Raw genomic sequence first — 22,613 nt, forward strand, 5'->3', positions numbered from 1 at the left:
TACTTGTGCCATCATTTTGTAATAACTAGTTTTCATAATGTAGTATTACATTGGTGTCCTTTTCTTTTTTAATCTATATTAGAAGACTTGAATTAGCTGCTTCTTGAACTACTTGAATAACTGAAACTAGTGTATCTGTCTGCCTTTTTCTATTTATTTTTCTTTTCCCTCTCTCCTTTAAATTAGTGTGTAGCCAAATGCCATGCTTTCACTAGCAGAGAATAGTGTGGCTAAGGAGCTGGGTTTTAAACTTTGGGACAAAGGACATTTGACAATTTCTTGCTTGTTTCCTCTAACCCCTTTTTTACTCTAATCAGTATTTGCTACTATCAGGATTTTTTTCCCCAACTGTATGTGTTTCAATATATGAGAATTTTGATTTGTCCACTCATCCACATACACTGGAAAATTTTTTTAGTGCAGCTTGTTCTTTGGCTGAGAGTTTTGGCTGCTAAGGTCCAGGCTGATCTGGCTGGTCTGTTGCCTCCACTTCTACCCTGCTACAATCACTGCTTTTCAGTCTCTGTAGGGTCTTCTTTCTGACATGTTTGTTGCTGATGTTTTCTCTGTGGGTATGTGTGGTGGGTTTTTTGTTGGTTTGTTTATTGCAAGGTCTCTCTTGCGTTTTGTTACAGAGTTTTTACTCCTTGTGCAGCTCCTCACTTCCTGTAATGATGTACTTTTTAAAAACTGCTTTATTAGGTTTGCTTCCCTGGCCAGTGTTCCATGGCCTGCCTTCCCATAGGAGTGAGTTGCTCTCAGTAGTTGACAATCCAGAAGACATTAATGGTAATACAGAACCATAGCTGGTGAGAGGCTGCAGACAGACAGTAAATGGTAGTTCTCCAAAGCCTCTGGGAAAAAGATTAGAACATTGCCTTAAGGCCAGGCTCATGCAGTTCTCTTCACTGGTTCATATTTCTGATTTTGTGCTTATTATTGATCTTTAATGCTTGCTGTAAACATTATTGCAACAAAGAGAATGGCAAGAAAAATTATTACAGCATTCCTCTGGTTTTTGTTTTACCTTTTCATGAGACTTGTGGATGTGTGAGAATTGTCATCAGAATATTAGGTGAACCCCATGGGGGACGAGTGGGTGGTAAGAAACTGCCATGCTATCAATAAGTTCCTTTGCCTTGTGTTATCATTAGTATTTATCAGAAAAGTTACTAAAAGAAGAAACTCCCAAAATTTCACAAGTAAAAATTGCTTTTCCCCGCCCCCCCCCCATCTTCTTTTGTAGATATTGAAACAAGTTGTTTAGAAGAAAAAAATAAGAGGGATCACTTTACACAACTGGTATTGGCCTGTTTGGTAAGTTACAAATTGCATGTCAAAATTTGACAAGGAAAATAAGAGTGTTGAAGCTTGATTTTATTTTTCTCCAGAAAAGACTGTAAGAGTGTTTTCCAAATGCCCAAATAATTTAAAAATTCATCTCCAGAGCTCCCTCTTGAGTTCTTTAAAGAGTTTTGAGAGGACTTAAATTTTTCCACCTGCAAGTTTACCAGAAATTTTGCTTCTGAAGTATGCCTTGAGTTGCACTTCTTAATGTAACCTCCTCTTGTGTTTAGAAGTAGCATTCCTAAATGCATAGGATATCCTTGATTTGTAGGAAAGGTCAGCATATGAAAATAAGACTTCTTAAAAAATATAGAACACGCTTTGTAAATATGCAGTTCTTGGTAGTAATGTCCCTGGATACTATGAAATGTAACCAGCAATTAGACTCTAGGGCTTTCAGGGTGCTCTTGTATATAAAATGTACCACTGTAAAATTTCAGTTTCAGTTAATAGTGTGTCAGTTTTGTCTGCTTCTGTGCTTGAAGCAAAATGCAATTTTTTTTCTGTTGTAGTCAGAAAGCACATGTAACATAAAGTAGTAATTGTGTGGTTTCTAGGTCTTTGTAATTGACAAATCTGGTGTGTGTTTTTGGTGTTTTTTAGTATCTTGTATCTGACACTGTGCTAAAGGAGCGTTTAGATCCAGAGACACTGGAGTCATTGGGACTCATCAAGCAGTCTCAACAGTTCAATCAAAAATCTGTTAAAATAAAGACAAAACTATTGTAAGTTTTGGGGCAAGGGTTGTTTGGGGAGTGGGTGGGGAGGGCAATGATTAGTCTGGTAACAATGTTTTCTACCAAGTACTCTGTTTTCTTTGGGAAATACATTTTGTTGCACTTGAATTTACCATTGACAAAAGAATTTTGTTAGCCCTTAGATTTTATACTCTTCTTCAAGAGTTTGAAAACTTTCTCACATTAGCTATGGCTTTTGCTACAGGGATTCCATATATGCAGATTAATTAATATTTATTTGTGATGTGTTAATTTACAAAGTATAGCTAAAGTAATTATTGCTCTTGCATTAGTTAAGAATAGGTTTTATTTTCATAACTAGGCAAACATTTTAGTTTGGGCAACATGGGTTATGTTTTTTTGGTATATGTTTGGTTTCTGTCTCTGCATCCGATGTTTCAGTGTCAAAGAACATCACAGGAAACAAGAATAGATTTTTAAGCATGGACTGCCACAGAGCAGTTCTCCAGAGTAGTGTGTAGAACAAGCTTTCCTGTTAAGTGGAAGTCTAATCTTTTTAATTGTCTGCATTTGAAATAAGAGCTGGATTTGTTTGGAGAGTGCAACATTACAGGTATTCATATACTGCATTTAATAATTTTTGCAACAGCTCAGGTTAATAACAAGTTCTTAAAAATGTGTTCAAAATTAGCATTTTGTATAACAACTTGCTAAGAGCATAAGTAAGCTTCACTGGATGCATGTTACACAACAGTATTTGATTTCTCTTTATTTGCAGTTATAAGCAACAGAAGTTTAATTTACTAAGAGAAGAGAATGAAGGTTATGCAAAGCTTATTGCAGAATTGGGTCAAGACTTATCTGGAAATATCACTAGTGATTTAATCCTTGAAAATATCAAATCTTTAATAGGTAAGGAATTTATTGAAAGAATATGAGCATTGGTTTTCCTGTATGATCTTATGACTACAGAAAGTAGATCAGCTTGGATAGAATTATGGTATCTTGAAGTTCCCATTTCTGTGGAAAAATTAATTTTTGGAATGTTGTGTAGGTATACTTAAATACTGAATTTATGGTGTAGGCTTAGATATGCATGCTGTGATTTTAACATCTTTGAAGGTATGCTTGTCAGACAGATTAGAGCAAAACAAAGTAATGCTTTTTGCTATTGAATGTATCAGTTCAATGCATGAACATTCTTTTATTCTTGAAGATACTGAATGAGTGATTCCTTGTGAAGAGAAATGAGAAGTAGTGAATGTTCTTCCTTTGTCTAGTTCCTTTAGTGATTTTTCCGTATTTCTAAGTTGAGTCATGATGAGAATCTCACAAAGTGGAGAATGTTAAAAATAGGAAATACCTGTAATTATCCTTGTTTTACACTTTCTTTTTGAATAAAGAATTCTTTACAGTATATTGATGTTTGCACCAGTGCCTGTCTCATATGGTGCCAGTGTAATAATGGGCAAAAGGCTACGCTGCCATTTTATAAAAAAAAATAAGATTTGCTCCCCTTATGATAAAGAAACTTCTCTCTCTTCTGCTGGCAATAATGCTGAATTGACAGGGCAGGACCACCAGGAGGATCAGGGTCTATCTAAAAGCAGAACAGCTTTTGGGTTGTAAAATAATTACTGGCTGGCTGATTTGTGTGACTGAATGAGTATGTGCAGCAGCACAAGAGAAGAAGCAGCAGCTGCCCATGCCTTTTGCTGGCCCTGTGGTGTTGGTGAGATCAGGTTTTTAACTGTAAATGTTCCCTTTAAGTTGTTAATTCTACTTTTGCTGTAATCTGGGTTGGAATTCCTGTTTAGTACTTTTGTGTAGTTCAGTATCTGACAAATCAAAATGAACGGTACTGTATTTATAGATGATCCAGATTATTTTGATACTGGTAAATCAGGTTCAAGTTTAACTGAAAAGAATTAATTTTAACAGTTAATGCATTAGTGTTTTGGAAACTGTATGAGGATGAAAATTAAGGTTTTCTGCTCTGTCCTTCTCCACTAGGATGTTTCAATCTTGATCCTAACAGAGTTTTGGATATCATCCTAGAAGTCTATGAGTGCAGGCCTGAGTATGATGATTTCTTTGTACCACTGATAGAATCTTACATGTACATGTGTGAACCTCAAACTCTATGCCATATCCTTGGGTTCAAATTCAAATTTTATCAGGTAATGCATTTCCATTATTAATTCTTGGGTTTTGTGATTGGTGGTTGCACTGCAGTCAGTAATAACAGATTTTCTGCAGTTGTTTGTTTTTTTGTTTTGTCTTTTTTGTGTTTTTTTTGTTTGATTTGCTTTCTTTGGTGGTTTTTTTTTACACATAGAAATTAGTTTTTAAGTTGTAAAATTCTGGCATTAAAACCAATAACTTCATTATTTGAGTGGGAGTCTCTTACTGTATTTTACAGGAGAATGATTAATGTTCTCTTAAAAGAGCTGAAAACAATCTTGGTACCTTCCACTTGAACTTGTAGAGTTATGTAAGGACTGGCATGAACAAAGGGACTGTGCATTATAAACAAGACTTATCCCCAGGAGTGAGGAGCATGTTTGCAGGGGAGTCATGGTTGATATTTGATAAAATACTCAAGGGTTTTTTTTTTAATGCATAGTTAGGAATTGCATACAAGAACCATAGAGTGTGAAGATAAAGTTTTTGTTTCTGAAAATACTGAATGTGTATTACAGTAAAGTCTAGTGACTTGGAAGTAATAGCTGTTAAATAATATGGTAACAAGGAGAACTGTGGGTTAATGTTTCATCTGAACAGAAATTGAGTGGTTCCTGTTTTATAACCTTCTGCTGTGCTTTGATTACTTTTTTCTTAAACTTTGCTGTTGTCCATTTTAGGATCCCAGTGGTGAGACCCCTTCCTCCTTATACAGAGTTGCTGCTGTCCTTTTGCAACATAATCTCATTGATTTGGAAGATCTTTATGTTCATGTAAGTGACGGTACTACTCTGCTAGATGCCAAAGCTAAGGACATTTTAAAAAAAGAAAATCAGATACTTTATCCCATTTCTAAATTTTCAAGTTCTTTATATTCTGTGTGATACCTGTAGGTGTACAATACTTAGTGACTCTTAAAATTTTCAGTGCTTTCTTTATGCCACATATTCAAATAAGCACACATTGAAGTATAAATGCTGATAAACTTTATTTGAATTATCTGTGTAACATCCTCCAGATTGTGTACCTTCTGGCAGAGTAGGAAGTTGGAGGTAAATGCCTAAGTGACCTTCCTTAGGAATTAGACCCATCAAGTTTTGTGTTACAAGATCAGTTTTTGAGAAAAGTGGTAGGACAATCAGCTCCAAACATTGTTTTAGTTTAATAGTACAGTTGTTTTTTTTTTAAAATGCTTGCAGGTTCCTGAATAGGCCTCTCATTCTCTACAAGAATTCTGGCCATTTGTTAGGTTGAAGGAAGGAAATGGACCTACATGTTCAGATATAATCAGAGACTTATTCTCTTATAAATCAACATTCCAGTTTGATGAATGGTTAACAGAATGTTGTAGTTATCAAATTAGTTTTACATTATACAAGAATTTTTAATTTCAGAATATCCATGGATAGTCTTAAGTAATTTAAGATTGAACTCTTGCACTGAAATCAAGGAAAGAGTTGTAGTTATATCTGTGGAATGTTTGGAATGTAGTCCTGCCATTAATTTGTGTGGCATTTTGTAGCCTTAGTCACAATCTCATCAATATTGACTTGCCAATAACTGTCTCTGGCTTCATAGGAGTATTTTGGCTGAAAATGTGTTGGGTGGAGCAAGAGTAGGAGTGCATGTCTCAGATAATTGGTGTGGAGTGAGGAATGTGTGGTGATAAAGCTTGTTTTTAAGAGAATGTTTGTAAGCTTACAAAACATGCTGAGACTTGGGGTTACAGTTGCCTGTGCAATCTCAGCTCAGACTTGTGCAGGTATGGGCATGTCTTATTCCAGCCTCAGGCTCGAGGGTCCCTGCAGGCATTTGCACTGTTCACCTGCCTGGTGGTGATTCTCAGTCTCATTCCAGGATCTGTCTGCAGTCTCTGTCTCTGCATGTTTGAGATGGTATATTTTTTTAAAATATCTTTTCAGTTCAGGCTTAATTTAACTTGTTACGGAAGTTTCTATCAAATAATTAGCATGTAGATGTTGAGTTTGGAGGGGTGTTCATTGTGTGGCTCCCATAGGAGAGCACTGCCAGGATTATCACTCATATTGAGAATGTTCTCCCCACCTCTGCCCTTCCAAGCCTGTAAAAACTGTTCTCAATTAGTGTGTGTATACCCACAGCCATATAGAATGAATGGCATCCTGAAGATACAATTTGCCCATTGAAATTCCACACTAGCTGCTTCTTGGTGCAGCTTAGTAGTTTTCCTGTGTTTTCAAATGAGAAAAATGCAGCTCCTTAAACCTTTTACCTCTCCAAGTGGGATTTGTTCTTCCCTAAATTTCTGTGAAATGGAAGAATTATTTCCCCCTTCAATGATCAGTTTGGGCAAAGAAAAACCAATAAAAATCTCTTGTTAAAACCATTAGAAGAAAAGGTGAGTGCATCAAAGAGGTCATGACTCTGCAGTAAATTGATTACTTACTTGCAGGGAAAATGTCATCTTGGTTTCAGGAGCTAAGTTGAAGTTTTGCTTTGTCAGAAAAAAATTTTTCTTCTGTCTCACAACTTGATCTTTTACTCTCTGAGTATAGGTTTATATTCCTCACCCTGGTTATTCTTAAGTACAAGACTATGCTGAGGTTTTTTACATACTAGGTACTTTATCTAAGATGGTTTTTGAAGAACAGATGTTACATGTGTCTAACCCGCATTGCCCATAAATAAACAGTTAGGTAAGCTTAAAATGTTATTTCTTTAAAATAAAGGTGCAATGGAAGTGTGTGGCTAAGTAGGTTACCTGGTTTTCTTTGGTGATTAAATTTTTCTTCCCTTTAGATGAGCAATATTTTGAATATTCACTTGAATTAAAGGCACTGAGTTGTGTTAATGTTATCATGGAGTATGTGTGTAATTGTTGCCATAAAGCTATAGCTGGATGGTAAATTGGAGGGCAAGGGAGGCTCAGACAACAAATGGTTGTGGAGAACTAGAGTGGTGTTATTTCTCATGAGTCCTTGATATCAGAATGGTTTGCTATTAGTGTAATTCCCAGTTTGGGGTGATGGCAGCAAGGGCAAGAAACTGGTACCCTGAAACACTGTGACATTAGTAACAAGAAAGGCCAAAATTCTTATCCAAGCTCAGGTGATCCACAGTAGGAGTTAGTCACTTCAATTCTGAGATATAATGTTCTGTTTTTTCAGCTTCTACCAGGGGATAATGCCATCATTGAGGAGCACAAGCGAGAGATAGTGGAAGCTAAACAAATTGTCAGAAAACTTACAATGGTCGTCTTGTCATCTGAAAAGACTGAGGAAAAGGAGAAAGAAAAGGAAAAAGAGGAGGAGAAAACAGAAAAGGTGTGTAGCTTTCTTTGCAGTAGAATTGTTTGAATTACATTAAACAAAACAATTGTTATAAAAACATGCTTACATTTATTTGAAAAACAGTTAAGTGCTTCTTGAATGGCTTGTATTTGTCTTCCAGCCACACTTCTGTTGTATGGAATGTGCAAAAATGCATGGTTTGGGGTTTGTTCTGGATTTCTGTATATAAAATATTCTTGGTTCCATGGCTAATTGATTTCTTTCTTCCCTTTTTTTGTATTGGCTCCACTAAGTATGCCCCAGCATTTATACACTTCACAGCCTTTAACAGCTGCACTTCCAGGATCCACGATAGTATAATTTGAGTTGATTTCATAAAAATAAGGATGTTAGTTCTCTCAATCAAGAATTGGGACACAAAGAATTGCCAGACTTAGGAATGTTGGTGTAATTATCCTGCATTGTAGAAAAAACTTAAAATTGAGGATTTCTACTTGCAATTGCTCACTGTGCTTTCTTTTAAGTCTGTATCTCCATATATATAAATTTATACTCTCATTTAAGTTCCTGCTAAATCAGGTTCATATTGCCCTAGGTCTGATTTGATTTCATGTGTCCAAGCCTTATTTTAGAAATAAAATTATTTGATCTGTTAGAGGCCGTTCTGTTGTAATCTTCATTTGAGTGCTTAAGTACTTCTTAAACACCTTATTTAAAACCAAAAAAAAAAAAAAACAGGGAAAAAGAAATGCTTGATATATGCATTTTTAAGCTGGAGTGGGGGGAGGGATCAATCAGTCTTGGTGGTTTCTGTTCTTGAATTTCTGTATCCTGCTGTGTTCCTTATCAATCTGGTTTGTCTGCCTATTCCTACTTCTCCTACACCACTTTGATTCTGTTAATCTCTGACCTTCCTTTCTCTTTTCATTTTTCTTTCCTGGCTTGAAAAATCTAATTCCATTTTCTTCCTTCAGGCATCTGATACAGTCGCTGCCCTCTGCCTCTCAGCTGCAGCCACAGCTGCTGCCTGTTTCTTTCACTCACTCTCAATTTCTGATCCCCTCCCTTTTGCTTACCCCACATTGCTTTGGCCCACCTTCCCTGCTGTCAGATGGGGCTGCCCAGAATTTTCTGAAGTGTGCTTGTCACCCTCTTCTGATGGAAAAATAAACTCTTGATGGGACATGGGTAGTGTATGAATTGCAAGTAATGTCAGAGGAATTAAGAAAGCTTTCATGACTAAGCTTTAGAATTAAGAACTAGGGAATTTTAAGCTTTAGCAGAAACTGCAGCATTTTTCTGAAGGATTAAAATGACAAAGTCTGTGCCTGTGTGATGGGAAAATTAAGAGCTGTACTTAACAGAAACCAATTTCTGTGACTGCACGCACTATTATGCAATTAAAAAGCTTGTTTCTGTGTTAAAAGTATTTTTGTATGTGCTTAGCTGTGCACTTGATAGCAGTTAGGGGAGTAACTACATGTGAAAGGTGTTGTCAGCCTAAGTTTAGGCACATTGTATCCAGCACATCATTTAATGTGCTATTTTTGATACAGTATCATGGAATAAATGCCTGCATAAGGAAAGCAGTGTTTAAAAAGTATTGACCTGACTCATTTCTAGATCCACAACGTGCTTATTTTGTGTGGTTAAAATTCATTATTATCTCATGACTCTAATATTAGTAATTTAGTCTTGACAAATGTGCTGCCTGCTTTTGCCTTTTAAGGTGCATTTGCCATAACTGTGTGGTAGGACAGGTCAGAGTGTGGGCAGCAGGAATGGGTTTGACAGCAGCTCCAGACTGACCCCTCTGTGCCAGACAAGTCTTGGCTTTTGGAGAGCTCATGTCAGAACTTGCTTACCCAAAAGTCAAGCAGCGTGTGAGCTCCCCAAGTTCAGCGTGAATAGAGACCTGACTTGGTTTTGCTGTGGAGCTTTCCTGTGCATGTTACCCTGTGCTATGCTGTTTTCTCTTTTCAAAACTATCAGAAAAATATTTGCCAGTGTTAAAGTTTTAAAAGGGGAAAAACCTCACTAAAGCCACTCCTGTAGAACCACAATATTGTCTGTATTGTAAGTAATTATTGTTCTTGTCAGTCGACCTTCTCTGCTTGTGTGGTTTAAATAAAATTATATTTTGCTTTAAAATAATAATTTTGTAAGTAATTATTGTTCTTGTCTCTGCTTGTGTGGTTTAAATAAAATTATATTTTGCTTTAAAATAATAATATTTTGTCCTAGACCTGCAATCTTCCTTCCCTGGGTGTAAACATAATTTTGGGCTTGTAGTTTCTTACAGCTAGTTTTCCTTCCTGCTAGTCACTTATGAATAGACTTTTACCTTAGGAGCCAGGGAAACCAATTTATAACAATAAAATGTATCAATACCATGCCCCTGAAAAAGTGCTTTGTGGCATGACCTTAATTTTGAAATTTTGAGTCCTGTTTCCTCCTATGCCTGTATTACAAAGGGAGTTTTGGAAAAACTTTGTGTAGACTTGCACTTAAGTCTAGAGTCTGCTAGAATAGATGCTAATGTGAAACTTATACAGGCACACTAGGATAGAGAAAGGGTTTGAGTGTGGCTTAGCTTTTTTAAAATTCTAATCTGCTTTTGCAAGAGAAGTTTGTGATTTTAAACCCAGAAAAACAGACAGCATAAAGGATTCTCAAATGCTTGCATTGTTCTTAAAATGTCCTGTAAGGAAATAAACTGGAATAGATAAATAGATTGTGACAGTAATACGTGATCTGACATACATCAGACAACTTTATAAATGTCTGGGGTTTTTTAAACTTTTTCTTTGATCCAGATGTTACTTTTACATGGATTGGTTTATAACTTCTTTTGATGTTTGCTTACTGTCTAAATGTCTAGCTAAGTTTTATTTTGCATGTGTTTTTATTACACGGTTGATATACAAGGCTGTTTTCTCTAGCTGTGGATTGCAGCTGCTTAAGGAGAAGCATTAAGGAGACTTTATGAACACACTTTTTCTTTATTATCTTGCAGCCTCCTGATAATCAAAAACTTGGCTTATTGGAAGCCTTATTAAAAATTGGTGATTGGCACCATGCACAAAGCATTATGGATCAGATGCCTCCGTTTTACTCCACTTCGCACAAGCCGATCGCGATCGCGCTTTGCCAGCTCGTCCATGTGACAATCGAGCCTCTGTACCGCAGGTAAAGTGACAGCCACGATTCTGCTGCTACCCAGGGCAAAAACAGTGTCTTCACAGCATGAATTCACTGATAAGCCTAATTATAAATACATTGCTAAGGTTTTCTGCTTCATGTGGAATGCTGTGCATTTTATTTTTCAGAGTTGGTGTACCTAAAGGAGCTAAAGGGTCACCAATTTCCTCTTTGCCAAACAAGAGAGCACCAAAACAAGCAGAGAGCTTTGAGGAATTGAGAAAGGAAGTGTTCAACATGCTTTGTTACCTTGGTCCTCATCTGTCCCACGATCCCATTTTATTTGCAAAAGTAGTGCGCCTTGGAAAAGCATTTATGAAAGAGGTTGGTATGACATAACAGCTGGTAAAAATGTGAAAAATACCAATTACTCTGGTGTCAAAAAATGCTTGTCTTGCTAATTGTGTGATACTCAAATGCTGAAACAGAAGAACATCTTGACTAAGGACAAACTTGGAGAATTTTAATTTTTGATCAATTTTATGATCTGTAAGCATCTTTATGAACAACTTAAGGCACTTCAGATTTATAACCACAGATATTTAGTGATATCTAATTTTCTGTTATGGTATTCATATTTAAAAATATTATCTGTGTGTATAATTAAAAAACCCAATAGATGTGTGGTACTGACTGTCTGGAAGTCATCTACATTATTACAGCAACAATGTAGTCAGCAAGGATTGATAACGTAATGCATGTGCAGTAAAAATAATCTCAGCTTTCTGTTCCAGCTGTTTAGGTTACTTGGGAAACAGGGGATGTTGCATCCTTTTACTTCATGGTTTTCTCCCCTGTTCTACCTAGTTAAAATGCTGCTGGTATTGATCTTGTGTCAGTGACAAATCTTTTTATGCTGCTAAGCATGAGTTTGATGTGGAAGTCACTTCAAGTTGCCAACTTCAGAAATTCCTTGATCCCTTGAGATGGGTTGTTGTCTTTTGACCATGTGTCTGTTGAAGGATTGGCAGTATGACCTGTTTTAGAAGGCTGAACGTTGAATTTATATTCTGAACTCCCTTAAAATGTACTTGGTAGTTCAGATTGAGGCTAATGATTTCTTTTGCTGCTTTTCTGGCAATTTACCTTGTCAGTTTCTGGTTTATTCTCAAGTCAACAATAGAGGGTTCAATTTTTTTTTTTAAACAGCAGCTCAGAGAAACTTTGGAATAAATAATTTTAAAATTAGCATTATTATCAATGAACAACCAGTCCATCTCCTCAAAACTTAAAAAACATGGGTTTTGTTGCCCAGTGTTTTATTTTAAGTTATGACAGAAAATTGGAGAAGGTTGATTGATCTAAGTTGTACTTGAGGGGAAGTTTTCAGTTTTGTAACTTTTGTATTCTTAAAAGTATTTTTATTTCAACTGCAACTAACAGGTATTTGAATACTCATATGTACTGCCTGTGGGGAGGCTTCCATGTCCAGCTCTACCTGATGATGCAGAGCTAACACAGATAATTCTTGGGATTGAATACCTTTTTGTTCAAAATAGCAGATTTTGTCAGGAGAATTTATTCTTGTTAGGTTCCAAGATGCAGTGATAGGGTTAGAGACCTACAATAACTTTCAGTTCCATGTAGTCTTTGTAATAAAATGAGGGAAACTTCAACTATTTCCCTACATCCATATCTCTGTGTATTTTCTTAGCATTTTCTCATCCAGAATGGTAAGATTTCCCAGTGGTAAATACTTTAATTTCATGGCATGCTCATTTCTTGCTGGCCAGTGAGAAGACTGATACCACTTCAGTGATAGCTGTTTTGCACTGACAGTGGGATTAAGTTGGAAATTACAATTTAAGGGACTAATGCATTTTATTGCTGTCAGCAGACTATTAGGATTACTTTGAAATTGAAATATTGAAGGTTTGTGAGAAAGCTCTGTTTCTGAGGATATGTACACTGGAATGGAGATTACATGGTTATAGGAATCTCTGGTGCAGGTTTACTGTAAATATACTTATGTAACAGGTAAATGTATTTTTTCTGACAAGAATGAGCAACATTTTAGCTATTTGCTTTAGGTTGGAACTGTGAAGAAATTCGTCAGTGACAGAGTGGTTAAGGTAACATAGGGAAAGTTATTTTTAATGCATTGTTGCCATCAGCATGTTCTAGTTGTGAAATTACATTTAACACGCAGTAGAAATACTTGTAACTGAAGGTAATTTGACTCTAAGTTAACCCATACAGTAGTTAAAAAGTTAGACTACTAACATTGCACTGCAGCTTTCATGCTAAAGTGTACCTTTAAAATAATTGTGCCCTTACTGGTGTGATAGCTTAATATGCTTTTCATGGTGAGTGGAGCAAGCAGAGAGAAAAAGTAATTTAATAACAAAGACTAAAAGCTTTAGAGGGTCTTACTGTGAGAGAAAGATGGGGGAAATAATCTATGGCTGTTGGTAACTGCATTGGAAGTCCTCAGATTTTTTAGGTAGAAGGTGAATGCTTAGGCAATTTTTTTCCTCTCCAGTAAGAAAATTCAATATTTCATATGTAATAGCAAGTTTCCTTGTAGCTCTAGCTATCACTTCTTTTTGGACAAAATTGTACAAAGCCCCTCTATACGTAAGGAATGTGTTTCATCCATGCATTTGAATTTCTGTTTAAAAATACGTTAATGCTGACAGACATGGCAAATTAAACATTTAAGAGATGCTTGGCCCTTCAGGTTTATGCTTTTGCTGAGATAGCCCTTTTTTGAAACTGTAACTGTTATATTAACATGGTTGTCTTTGTTATAGTTTCAGTCTGATGGAAGCAAACAGGAAGATAAAGAGAAAATGGTGAGTTTTGGAGGAAGGTGTTTTTATGCAAGATTGTAATGGTGACCAAATGTGCATTTTACTTCTTATTTGTTTGGAATCAGCTGGAAATCCTCCAGCTATTTGTTCTACAAATACAGTTAAAGGTGGGGAAAAGCATAGAGGAAAGACAAATTAGAAGTGGAAGAGGTGTTTATTCCTACGATGATTCTTTTTTTAATTGCTTAATTTATTTATTTCAAAATTTTCTAATTTATCAGTATTGTTCACAATGAAATCCAAGTGTTCAGTAGAAATCTAATGTACGAAAACTAGTGTTTGTTTTTTTTAAACCAGCAAGTGGGTTTTCAATATGAGGTTTCTGCAGTTTTCATTGTTACTTGTTCCTTTCTCACTTATCCTGATTTCCTGAATCATTGCAGAAAAAAATCCCTTCTGGGTTTTGTGTTTTGTTTTGGTTGTTTTTCATTGCTGATATAGTTATTCAAAAATAGCTCAATGGAAAAGAGAAATGTTTAAGAAAAGGTAAGGATAGAATACTGAAAACACGGAAATTGGAAATGTGTCTTACAAATATGTATAATGCTTTTGGGCTTTTATCTGAAATTTTGAAAATAGAAGTAAACATGAGGAATACCTTAATACATTGAAAGCAGTTGCCGAAATGAATATTTTCCTGTGTTGCACTTCATGCAAGTCCACACAATATCCATTTTTTAATGGTACGTTTGATTCAAAAATGAGCGCAACCTGCAGAAGATTTCAGCAGCTTTGTTCTAGTATCTTACATAGGCAGATACTGTCAATGTTTTATCCATAGTCCTATTCTTTACTAGATTATTTTTGTTGGGAGATATTTCTAGGTCCTATTTAGATTTTTGTTCTGGAAGTCTTGATCATATGGTGTATTTGTTTTTTTTTTTTATCAAATTTTCCATTTGTGCATCTGCGCACTGCATGTATAACACTGCTTTTGAGGCACTTGCTGATAGTTACCTTGGGTTTTGTCTTTATCCCAGGAAACGCTGTTCAGCTGTTTGTTGAGTATTACTGATCAAGTCTTGCTTCCATCTCTTTCCTTGATGGACTGCAATGCATGCATGTCTGAGGAATTATGGGGAATGTTCAAAACCTTTCCATACCAGTACCGGTGAGTTGAATGATTTGTTTCCATCCTTTGGAATGGGCTGCTGAATTGTCAGTTCTGAAATTCATTTTCCTGTATAACTTTTCCAGGTACCGTCTCTATGGGCAGTGGAAGAATGAAACATACAATAGTCACCCACTGCTTGTGAAAGTTAAAGCTCAAACCATAGATCGAGCCAAATACATCATGAAGTAAGTAGTCTCTTCCATAAGTAATTATAAACTGTAGTACAGTGTATTGCATATCACCATCTGGAGAAAAAAAAAGCTTGACAAATACATTCCCTGTCTAATGACTTAATAATTTCCCAAATAGTCCTTGTTCATAAAGCATTTAATGTATTGTAGTTAAAAACCATCAAATAAGCAAGAATTCAGACAAATTTGTCACCAATAAGTGTATATAATCTCTGAAAAATGCCCCATTAAATGACTTAAAGCCTTTTCCATGGGTAAGGTTTTTGATAAATTGCTTTGCTTATGAAATATGTAAGTGCTACATATTTCCTCTAGGTGTGGAGACTCTCTTCCAAAGAGTCTCAAGAATCTTGTAATGATCTCTGTATATTTGAATGTATGGCAGTGAGGTGAACAGAATGATTTGTTCTCACCCTCAAGTGGGCTCACTGCAATTCCAGATTTACCTCACATTTGATGTCATTGTCAGGGAATTAGGTTCTCAATTTGCCAAAAGCAAATGATGTAGTGTTACAATGTGGATAATCAGAACCCTTCCATATAGGCAAAACTAACTGTTTCTGGATAAAACTTTGCACTCAGAGCTGTGAAAGCTTGGGACAACTGTTTTGATTCCTTTCTGATTTGCTGCATACCCCATAAACCTTTCCCCCCTTCCCCTATACAGTGGATTTCAGTTGTGCAGGTGAACCACAGAGCTGTGAGTTGTTCAAGGTCACTGTGTGTATAATTTACTGTCAACTGCAGGTTTTAGGCTGAACTCAAATCTTCAGTAGGAAATGCTGTGGAACTGTAACACAAAGAAAGAAATACTGTTTTTTAATGTACTGAATGCAACAAGAAATGACTGGGCTGTGACTAAGTTAAATTTCCAGCAGCAACTAACAGCATTACATGGTACTTTGGTGTATGTGCTGCAGGATTCACTGACTACTTTGGAAAGCAAAGTGTTCAAAGTTGAAGCTAGAATATGGCCCACAGTAACAGAGGGACTACTGGACTGGTTGTACTGTCTGCATCTTGGAGCATTTCTCTATTTCCAGTTCTCAGCAGATTAGCATTCCTATGCTGAGGTGTCCTGAAAATGCATTTGCTAGTGAGAACCTAGTCTCTGAGATTTACAGAGATGTTTCTTCACTGAAACTGACCTGTTGTTTTAATATTCTTCTAGCTTGTCTTTTGTAATAAAATATGTCCTCTTTTACAGGCGTTTAACTAAGGAAAATGTGAAACCCTCTGGAAGACAAATTGGGAAGCTCAGCCACAGCAATCCTACAATTTTATTTGATTATGTATGTAGTTACATGTATCTGAATGCTATTTCATCCTGACAACAGATAATTGAAGTTCAGGAAGGGGCCTGCAGTTATGTTCAAAGCTGAAGCTAGAATATGGTCCACAGTAACAGAGGGACTACTGGGCTGGTTGTACTGTCTGCATCTTGGAGCATTTCTCTATTTCCAGTTCTCAGCAGATTAGCATTCCTATGCTGAGGTGTCTTGAAAACGCATTTGCTAGTGAGAACTTAGTCTCTGAGACTTACAGAGATGTTTCTTCACTGAAACGGACCTGTTGTTTTAATATTCTTCTAGCTTGTGTTTTGTAATAAAATATGTCCTCTTTTACAGGCGTTTAACTAAGGAAAATGTGAAACCCTCTGGAAGACAAATTGGGAAGCTCAGCCACAGCAATCCTACAATTTTATTTGATTATGTATGTAGTTACATGTATCTGAATGCTATTTCATCCTGACAACAGATAATTGAAGTTCAGGAAGGGGCCTGCAGTTCTAATTTCATTATTTTTTACTTTTGAGGCAAATGTTAAAATACAGTAATTTTTTAGTAGTGCACAAGGAAGATCTTAATATGACTTAATAATACTTAGTGACATATTAAATGTGGAAACATCTCTTGAATAACTGCAGAAAAAACACTTTTGATGCAAATTTTAAAATATAGTAATTTTTTAGTAGTGCACATAGTAAGATCTTAATATGACTTAATAATATTTAGTGACATATTAAATGTGGAAACATCTCTTGAATAACTAATTGCAGAAAAAAATGAATTTGAGATAGCAGAGATGGATCTCAGGTACAGGGTTTGCTGATCACATTATGTAGAATGTGAATTCAGGTTAAGTTGTTCTGACAGCTATCTGTGAGTGGGGTGGAGAAAGATCAGAGTCTTCCATTTAGAAGAAAACTTAAAGCTTTGAAGTCTGAAATACACCTACGAAGTTGGGAGGGATTTTTAAGATTGCTTGGTGCTACAGAGTTCTGGAGATCTGTAAAAATGTGTTGGTGGGCCTCCATCTTATTCACGAATGTGACCTAAGAGTATGGATTTACCAGTTTTTAAGATTGCACTTGAAGAAATTACTGCTGCAATATAAACACATGTGTGTCATGTACCAAAGAGAACATCCCAGACCTTGATGAATCCAGTTTGCTTGTAGTCTTTCACAACCTAGCTTCATGGTTTTAGCTTTTTTTTAAGTAGTCTTTTATTACTGTATGTAGCTAGAGGAAATCCTACTGCTAGCATTCAGGGTTAAGAAATATTAGGAAAAAATGTTTTCATTATTTGCTGATAATTGAAAAGAGAAATTATACAGAATTGTTTTTACATGTTAGAGACATGTTACATTTAGGATTAAGAAATATTAGGAAAAAATGCTTTCATTATTTCATTTGCTGATAATTGAAAAGAGAAATTATACAGAATTGTTTTTACATGTTAGAGACATGTTTCACTGGTACTAGATAGATTAATGACATTGCCTATTTATTTTGACAGTTGTTTAGGACCTTTGAAAAATTAATTTTAAGCATGTTTTCTGTAGGTTTTGAAGACAGGTATTGTTAAGTGCTTTTATTATGTGAAAGATAAGGAATACTGTCCCTGTTCAGCTGAATGTCTGTTGTCACTTGCAGATTTTATCACAAATACAAAAATATGATAACTTGATAACTCCGGTTGTTGATTCACTGAAATACCTCACTTCCCTGAACTATGATGTCTTGGCATGTATCCTTTTGATTTAAATTACTACGTCACTTATTGATAAAGCTGCAGTTGTAGCCAGATTAAATGTTATCTGTGAGTAAATATTGTCTCTGTTTTCTCACTACTTTTTGCTGGAAATTTCAGTGAAGTTTGCAAATACCTTTGCACTTGTAGTGGATTATGGAACCCTCTCTATTAATTCTTTCATACTATGAAAATTATTCTTTGTTTTTACTACTTTCAATCTTGAAGGCATAGTGATCTTATAAATATTGAGGTAAATACTGCTTTTATGTTACTATTTCATGGTTTTATTTTTTTAAAACCAAAATTGTTAGTGATTGCTGTATTTATATATCATGTTCATGTATTACGAATGCCAGAAAAACAAGTCCCTGTAACTTTTGTGCTTGTAAGTTGAGGAAAAATACTTTCTTTAACTCCACTGAAGATTGTATCATTGAAGCATTGGCAAACCCTGAGAAGGAGAGAATGAAGCATGATGACACTACAATCTCAAGCTGGCTGCAGAGTTAGTATGCTTGTTTTATTTATTACAATAATGTTTAAAATATTTCACCTCCCCCATGATCTATTCAACCATTGATCATTATGATCAATATTTCACTTGCACCTACTGGCTAATATTTTAAACAAAATGGAGAGCTGTCAAGTTTAATCAATAGGAATTTTTTTCCCCTTTGTATTCCAGAAATGCATGCATTGCTAAGATCCACATGCAGTTTAATGTTTGTTTAATAAACAGGTACAGTCATAGCTGTTTCTTTTTGCTTTAGGTCTGGCAAGCTTTTGTGGTGCCGTTTTCCGAAAATACCCAATTGAACTTGCAGGCCTCCTGCAGTATGTAGCCAACCAGCTGAAAGCTGGCAAAAGGCAAGTATTGCACAATGGATCCTTATAAACTCAATTGCTAATGAGGTGTTATTTAGGTCTTTGCTCATACACAGGCACTCGATGTAGTTGTTGCTGTAGCAGTGGCAAACTCCATTCATAGCACTGGGAAGGTTAAATAGCAGAAAGAATGATGCACTCTTTAGTACATGACTTTTCCTCTAATTGTATAGCTGTGACATTCTTGAAGCAGTGATTTTTCATCTTTAACTTATTTCAATAGTTTTCTTAACACCTAACCAGACAGGGGAAGAAACCTTCCAGTGTGTAATTTCATCATACACATTATTGTACATTATTTAAAAAATAAGTATCTGTTATATAAAGCAGTGTGGCTGTTATAGTTTGTTTTTCTTTTCTCAAAATGTCTTCTCTGCAGGGATGGCTCTTGACATTTTAATATTATTTAAATACTTTATCCAGGTTTTTAGTGGTGATTGAATTGCTTCTTCATGTGTCAGTGTCAATCATAACTCAAAACAAGGTTTCCAATGTGACTTCTTTTGTCTTTCCATTGTTATCACTTAGTATTAATGTTTCATTTACTTTTTTAATTTTAATTTTATCACATAGGTGAGTATCAACTTTTTACTGTTAGAAATCCCCATATGGTTACTGAAAGGCACCTTACCAATGGTGATAATACAGCCTGTCATTTTAGGGTAGTTATGTTGAGAAATGTAGTTTTTTCCCCTTCCCTGCAATGTAGACATTCAGTCTCATATGCTCCTCTATCCCTACATTTTGTTCTGATGATGGCAATCACATTGAGCTACAGAGGAAGGGTAAGTAATGTTTATTATCTTTCCTCAAAATCACAACTGTAAGTATTTTGGGGAAAAAAGTCAGTGTAGTACTTGGGATCATAAAAATAAAATGGATTTACTGGTATGGCCAGTTTCATGGGACTGCAATATTCAGGTATTGGAACTTATGCTGATATTGCAGTTCCTAGACAGAAAAGATACTTAGGGTTGGAACAGCAAACAAAAATACAAGCCATATGAATTATTTGAAGATAAAATTTTCTTTTGGAAGGCATGGGGAAATTATTTTATAAGTAAGTCACACAAATTTCAGAAGTTAACTGGAAAACATTGCTGCTTTGTGTGACTGGGATAGAATTTACTGTACTTCTGTTGAGGAAAAGTCATTGTCCTTACGGAATTCAGAGCAGGAAGTACAACCTAGTCCCTAGGCAGGATGATTATTGGAGTGTTTTATATATTTTGTGTTTCAAGTAAAACTAAGATGATTTCCATGTTTCCAAGTAACCTCTCCAGACTAACTTTGCCAGTACATTTTTGAGGCTGTGTAGTATTCTAGACACCCTTAACAAAATATACTCATGAAATAACTGTATAGGAACAGTTTGAAACATAGAAAGCAACAAAAGAGATCAATAAACTTTGATTAATTTGCTGATACTTAATAGCACCGCACTCACTACCATCTTCCAATCCAGCTGTTGAATGACTGCATTGCTTCTAAGCACTGGCTTTTTCCTTGCAATAAAGAAATCCTTGTGCTGGACATACCAGTTTCTTCTTGAAAAAAGAATGAAAATGTTGTTAAACATGCATTGTGGTGCTGCTTTGTAATATATATTGAATGTCACAGCTTCTGGTTGTTAAACGAATTGTCCTGTTTTTACTCCACTTTTTTGTTTTCTTTGCAGCTTTGATTTGCTTATTTTGAAAGAGGTGGTGCAGAAAATGGCAGGGATAGAAATTACTGAAGAAATGACAATGGAGCAGTTGGAAGCCATGACTGGTGGAGAGCAGCTGAAAGCTGAGGTGTGTTTGTGTTAAATTTAATAATGACTGTTGCTTTTTGTTGGTGTTTCTAAAGACTCTGATTCAAGAACTCTGGCAGCACAGCTGAGAAAGGTGTGTGTTTTATCAGAGTTGCCCCCTCTTTTGAGCTTACAAGCCTGAGACAGGCAGCCAAGGCAGTGTAGACGTGAACCTTGGTTCTTGTGCATCCAGCTGTCATGCTCAGGAGAGTGTTACATGACAGACCTGTGCATTCCAGCAGCCACTGAGCTTGGATGTGCTGCAGGCCTGCTGGCTCAGCCCTGCTCAGGGGGAGTAGCAAAAACTGATTAAAGCATGCAAGACTGGTTAGTTTCTGATTCTTCTATACATACATTGCAGTACAGGATCCAGGGAGTTTTACTGATGGACAGGAAACTGTTGCTGTTAATTCATCAGTATTTCTGCAGTCAGCTTATATGGATTCCATTCCTGATGCACTGTTTCCTAGCTTGGGTAACTTTTTCTGTACTGTGCAGGGTGGATACTTTGGCCAAATCAGGAATACAAAGAAATCATCGCAGAGATTAAAAGATGCATTATTGGACCATGATCTTGCCCTCCCACTGTGCCTGCTTATGGCTCAACAGAGAAATGGTGTTGTCTTTCAAGAAGGAGGGGAAAAACATCTGAAGCTGGTGGGAAAACTGTATGATCAGGCAAGTAAAAACACCTGTATTTGAGATTCCCTTCTTTTTGTTCACTTCTAGTGTATCAGGACAATATGTGCAGATTCAGCACATAAATAACAAAATTATATATGAGAATCTAGTACAGTAAATACAAACACATAGGATTTTTAAAACTAATTGAAGGGATGCTCTATTAAAATATATGGGTGTATTAAAAGTTTATTATGTTACATTGACAAGTGATGTCTGAGTAAAAGAGTAAAGCATCCTTTGTCATAAAAAGTGAAATTCTTAAGTGTCCATTGTGTTTTCCTTGCAATCTTACTTTGGTAGTGAAACTTCCTTTTTTTAAAAAACAGTTCTGTTGCTGCCTTAGGCAGTAGGAACTAACTGCATTCCTTTCTGGTAGAAGAGAATGCTCTTGACTTCTGCTGGCTTTTCTAGGTGGGGTTTTTTATTTTATTGTTCTTCCCTGATGAGAGATTTTTTGCTCTACTATTTGGTGTTAACATTTTTAACAAGAAACAAAAAGGGGGGGAAAAAAAGCAAACTTTGAAGCTGTCCCTAACTTAATTGTTGAACAAAATAATAATATTTGCTAACTTTTTGTATTTTTCACTTGTAGTGCCATGATACCCTGGTACAGTTTGGTGGGTTTTTAGCATCCAATCTAAGCACAGAGGATTACATTAAGCGAGTGCCTTCTATTGATGTTCTCTGTAATGAGTTTCACACACCTCATGATGCTGCATTTTTCCTCTCAAGACCCATGTATGCACACCACATTTCAGTGAGTACAACTCTTCCATTTGTCTGCTCCTAGTGCTGCTCTCTGGTACCTGTTACCAGTACATGTAGTAGGTTCCAGATAAAGCTTGTTGGCTAAATAAAACTTGAAAAGTTTTATTAGTAGAGTTAGAAATAGAAGCTATGGGTTGGAACAGGTTGTCCTTAATCATCTTAGGAAATGTGGTCCATGTGTCAACTTTCACACAACAGACAGAAGTCAAAATGAAGTCACTTCTTTGGATGTCTTGGGTTATCATTAGGAATTCTCTCCCTCCCTGTTCCCTCAAAGGTGTAAGTTGTTCTGCAGGTGTTTTAGATGGATTTTTGCCATGGAGGAAAGTGTTGCAGCTGCCAAATGGTCTCTCAGGAAGTGTCAGGAATTAATTTGTTCCTGCATATAAAAAGTTTGATATGGAAAGCAGTTTTTGCTTGGCATAGCATAATGTGTTACTGTAACAGCAGTTAGCAGCATCAGTGAAGAAAGACAAATCCGTGCAATGAGGATGAAGACTAAAGTTCTGTATGAAGTTCTTCAGTGCTTTATGTACTGACATTTTACAAGCAAATGTTGTATAGAAAAGTTTTAGAGAAAAGATAAATTATATTATTAAGTTTAATTTTTGTGTATCTAAATTAGT

The 22,613-nt window shown here is 35.9% G+C and overlaps 1 protein-coding gene across 2 annotated transcripts in view; it reads left to right on the plus strand.

Moving 5' to 3' along the window:
* Window positions 1-22,613, plus strand: part of THOC2 (THO complex 2) — a 51,098-nt gene that overhangs the window by 10,038 nt on the left and 18,447 nt on the right. The window contains exons 5-23 of one of the 2 annotated variants that reach the window (XM_039717296.1): window positions 1,247-1,317; window positions 1,951-2,072; window positions 2,824-2,957; window positions 4,059-4,225; window positions 4,910-5,002; window positions 7,376-7,531; window positions 10,515-10,687; window positions 10,828-11,023; window positions 12,730-12,771; window positions 13,453-13,494; window positions 14,493-14,623; window positions 14,710-14,811; window positions 16,025-16,109; window positions 17,756-17,849; window positions 18,280-18,360; window positions 18,626-18,722; window positions 20,419-20,536; window positions 21,034-21,213; window positions 21,812-21,976. In XM_039717296.1, the coding sequence (XP_039573230.1) occupies window positions 1,247-1,317; window positions 1,951-2,072; window positions 2,824-2,957; window positions 4,059-4,225; window positions 4,910-5,002; window positions 7,376-7,531; window positions 10,515-10,687; window positions 10,828-11,023; window positions 12,730-12,771; window positions 13,453-13,494; window positions 14,493-14,623; window positions 14,710-14,811; window positions 16,025-16,109; window positions 17,756-17,849; window positions 18,280-18,360; window positions 18,626-18,722; window positions 20,419-20,536; window positions 21,034-21,213; window positions 21,812-21,976 (2,249 nt within the window). The remainder of the gene's footprint in view (window positions 1-1,246; window positions 1,318-1,950; window positions 2,073-2,823; window positions 2,958-4,058; window positions 4,226-4,909; window positions 5,003-7,375; window positions 7,532-10,514; window positions 10,688-10,827; window positions 11,024-12,729; window positions 12,772-13,452; window positions 13,495-14,492; window positions 14,624-14,709; window positions 14,812-16,024; window positions 16,110-17,755; window positions 17,850-18,279; window positions 18,361-18,625; window positions 18,723-20,418; window positions 20,537-21,033; window positions 21,214-21,811; window positions 21,977-22,613) is intronic. The other variant, XM_039717298.1, reaches the window with a different exon arrangement.

Source organism: Passer montanus, unplaced genomic scaffold (assembly GCF_014805655.1).
Source record: "Passer montanus isolate IOZ18808 unplaced genomic scaffold, ASM1480565v1 scaffold38, whole genome shotgun sequence".
NCBI classification, from domain to species: Eukaryota; Metazoa; Chordata; class Aves; order Passeriformes; family Passeridae; genus Passer; species Passer montanus.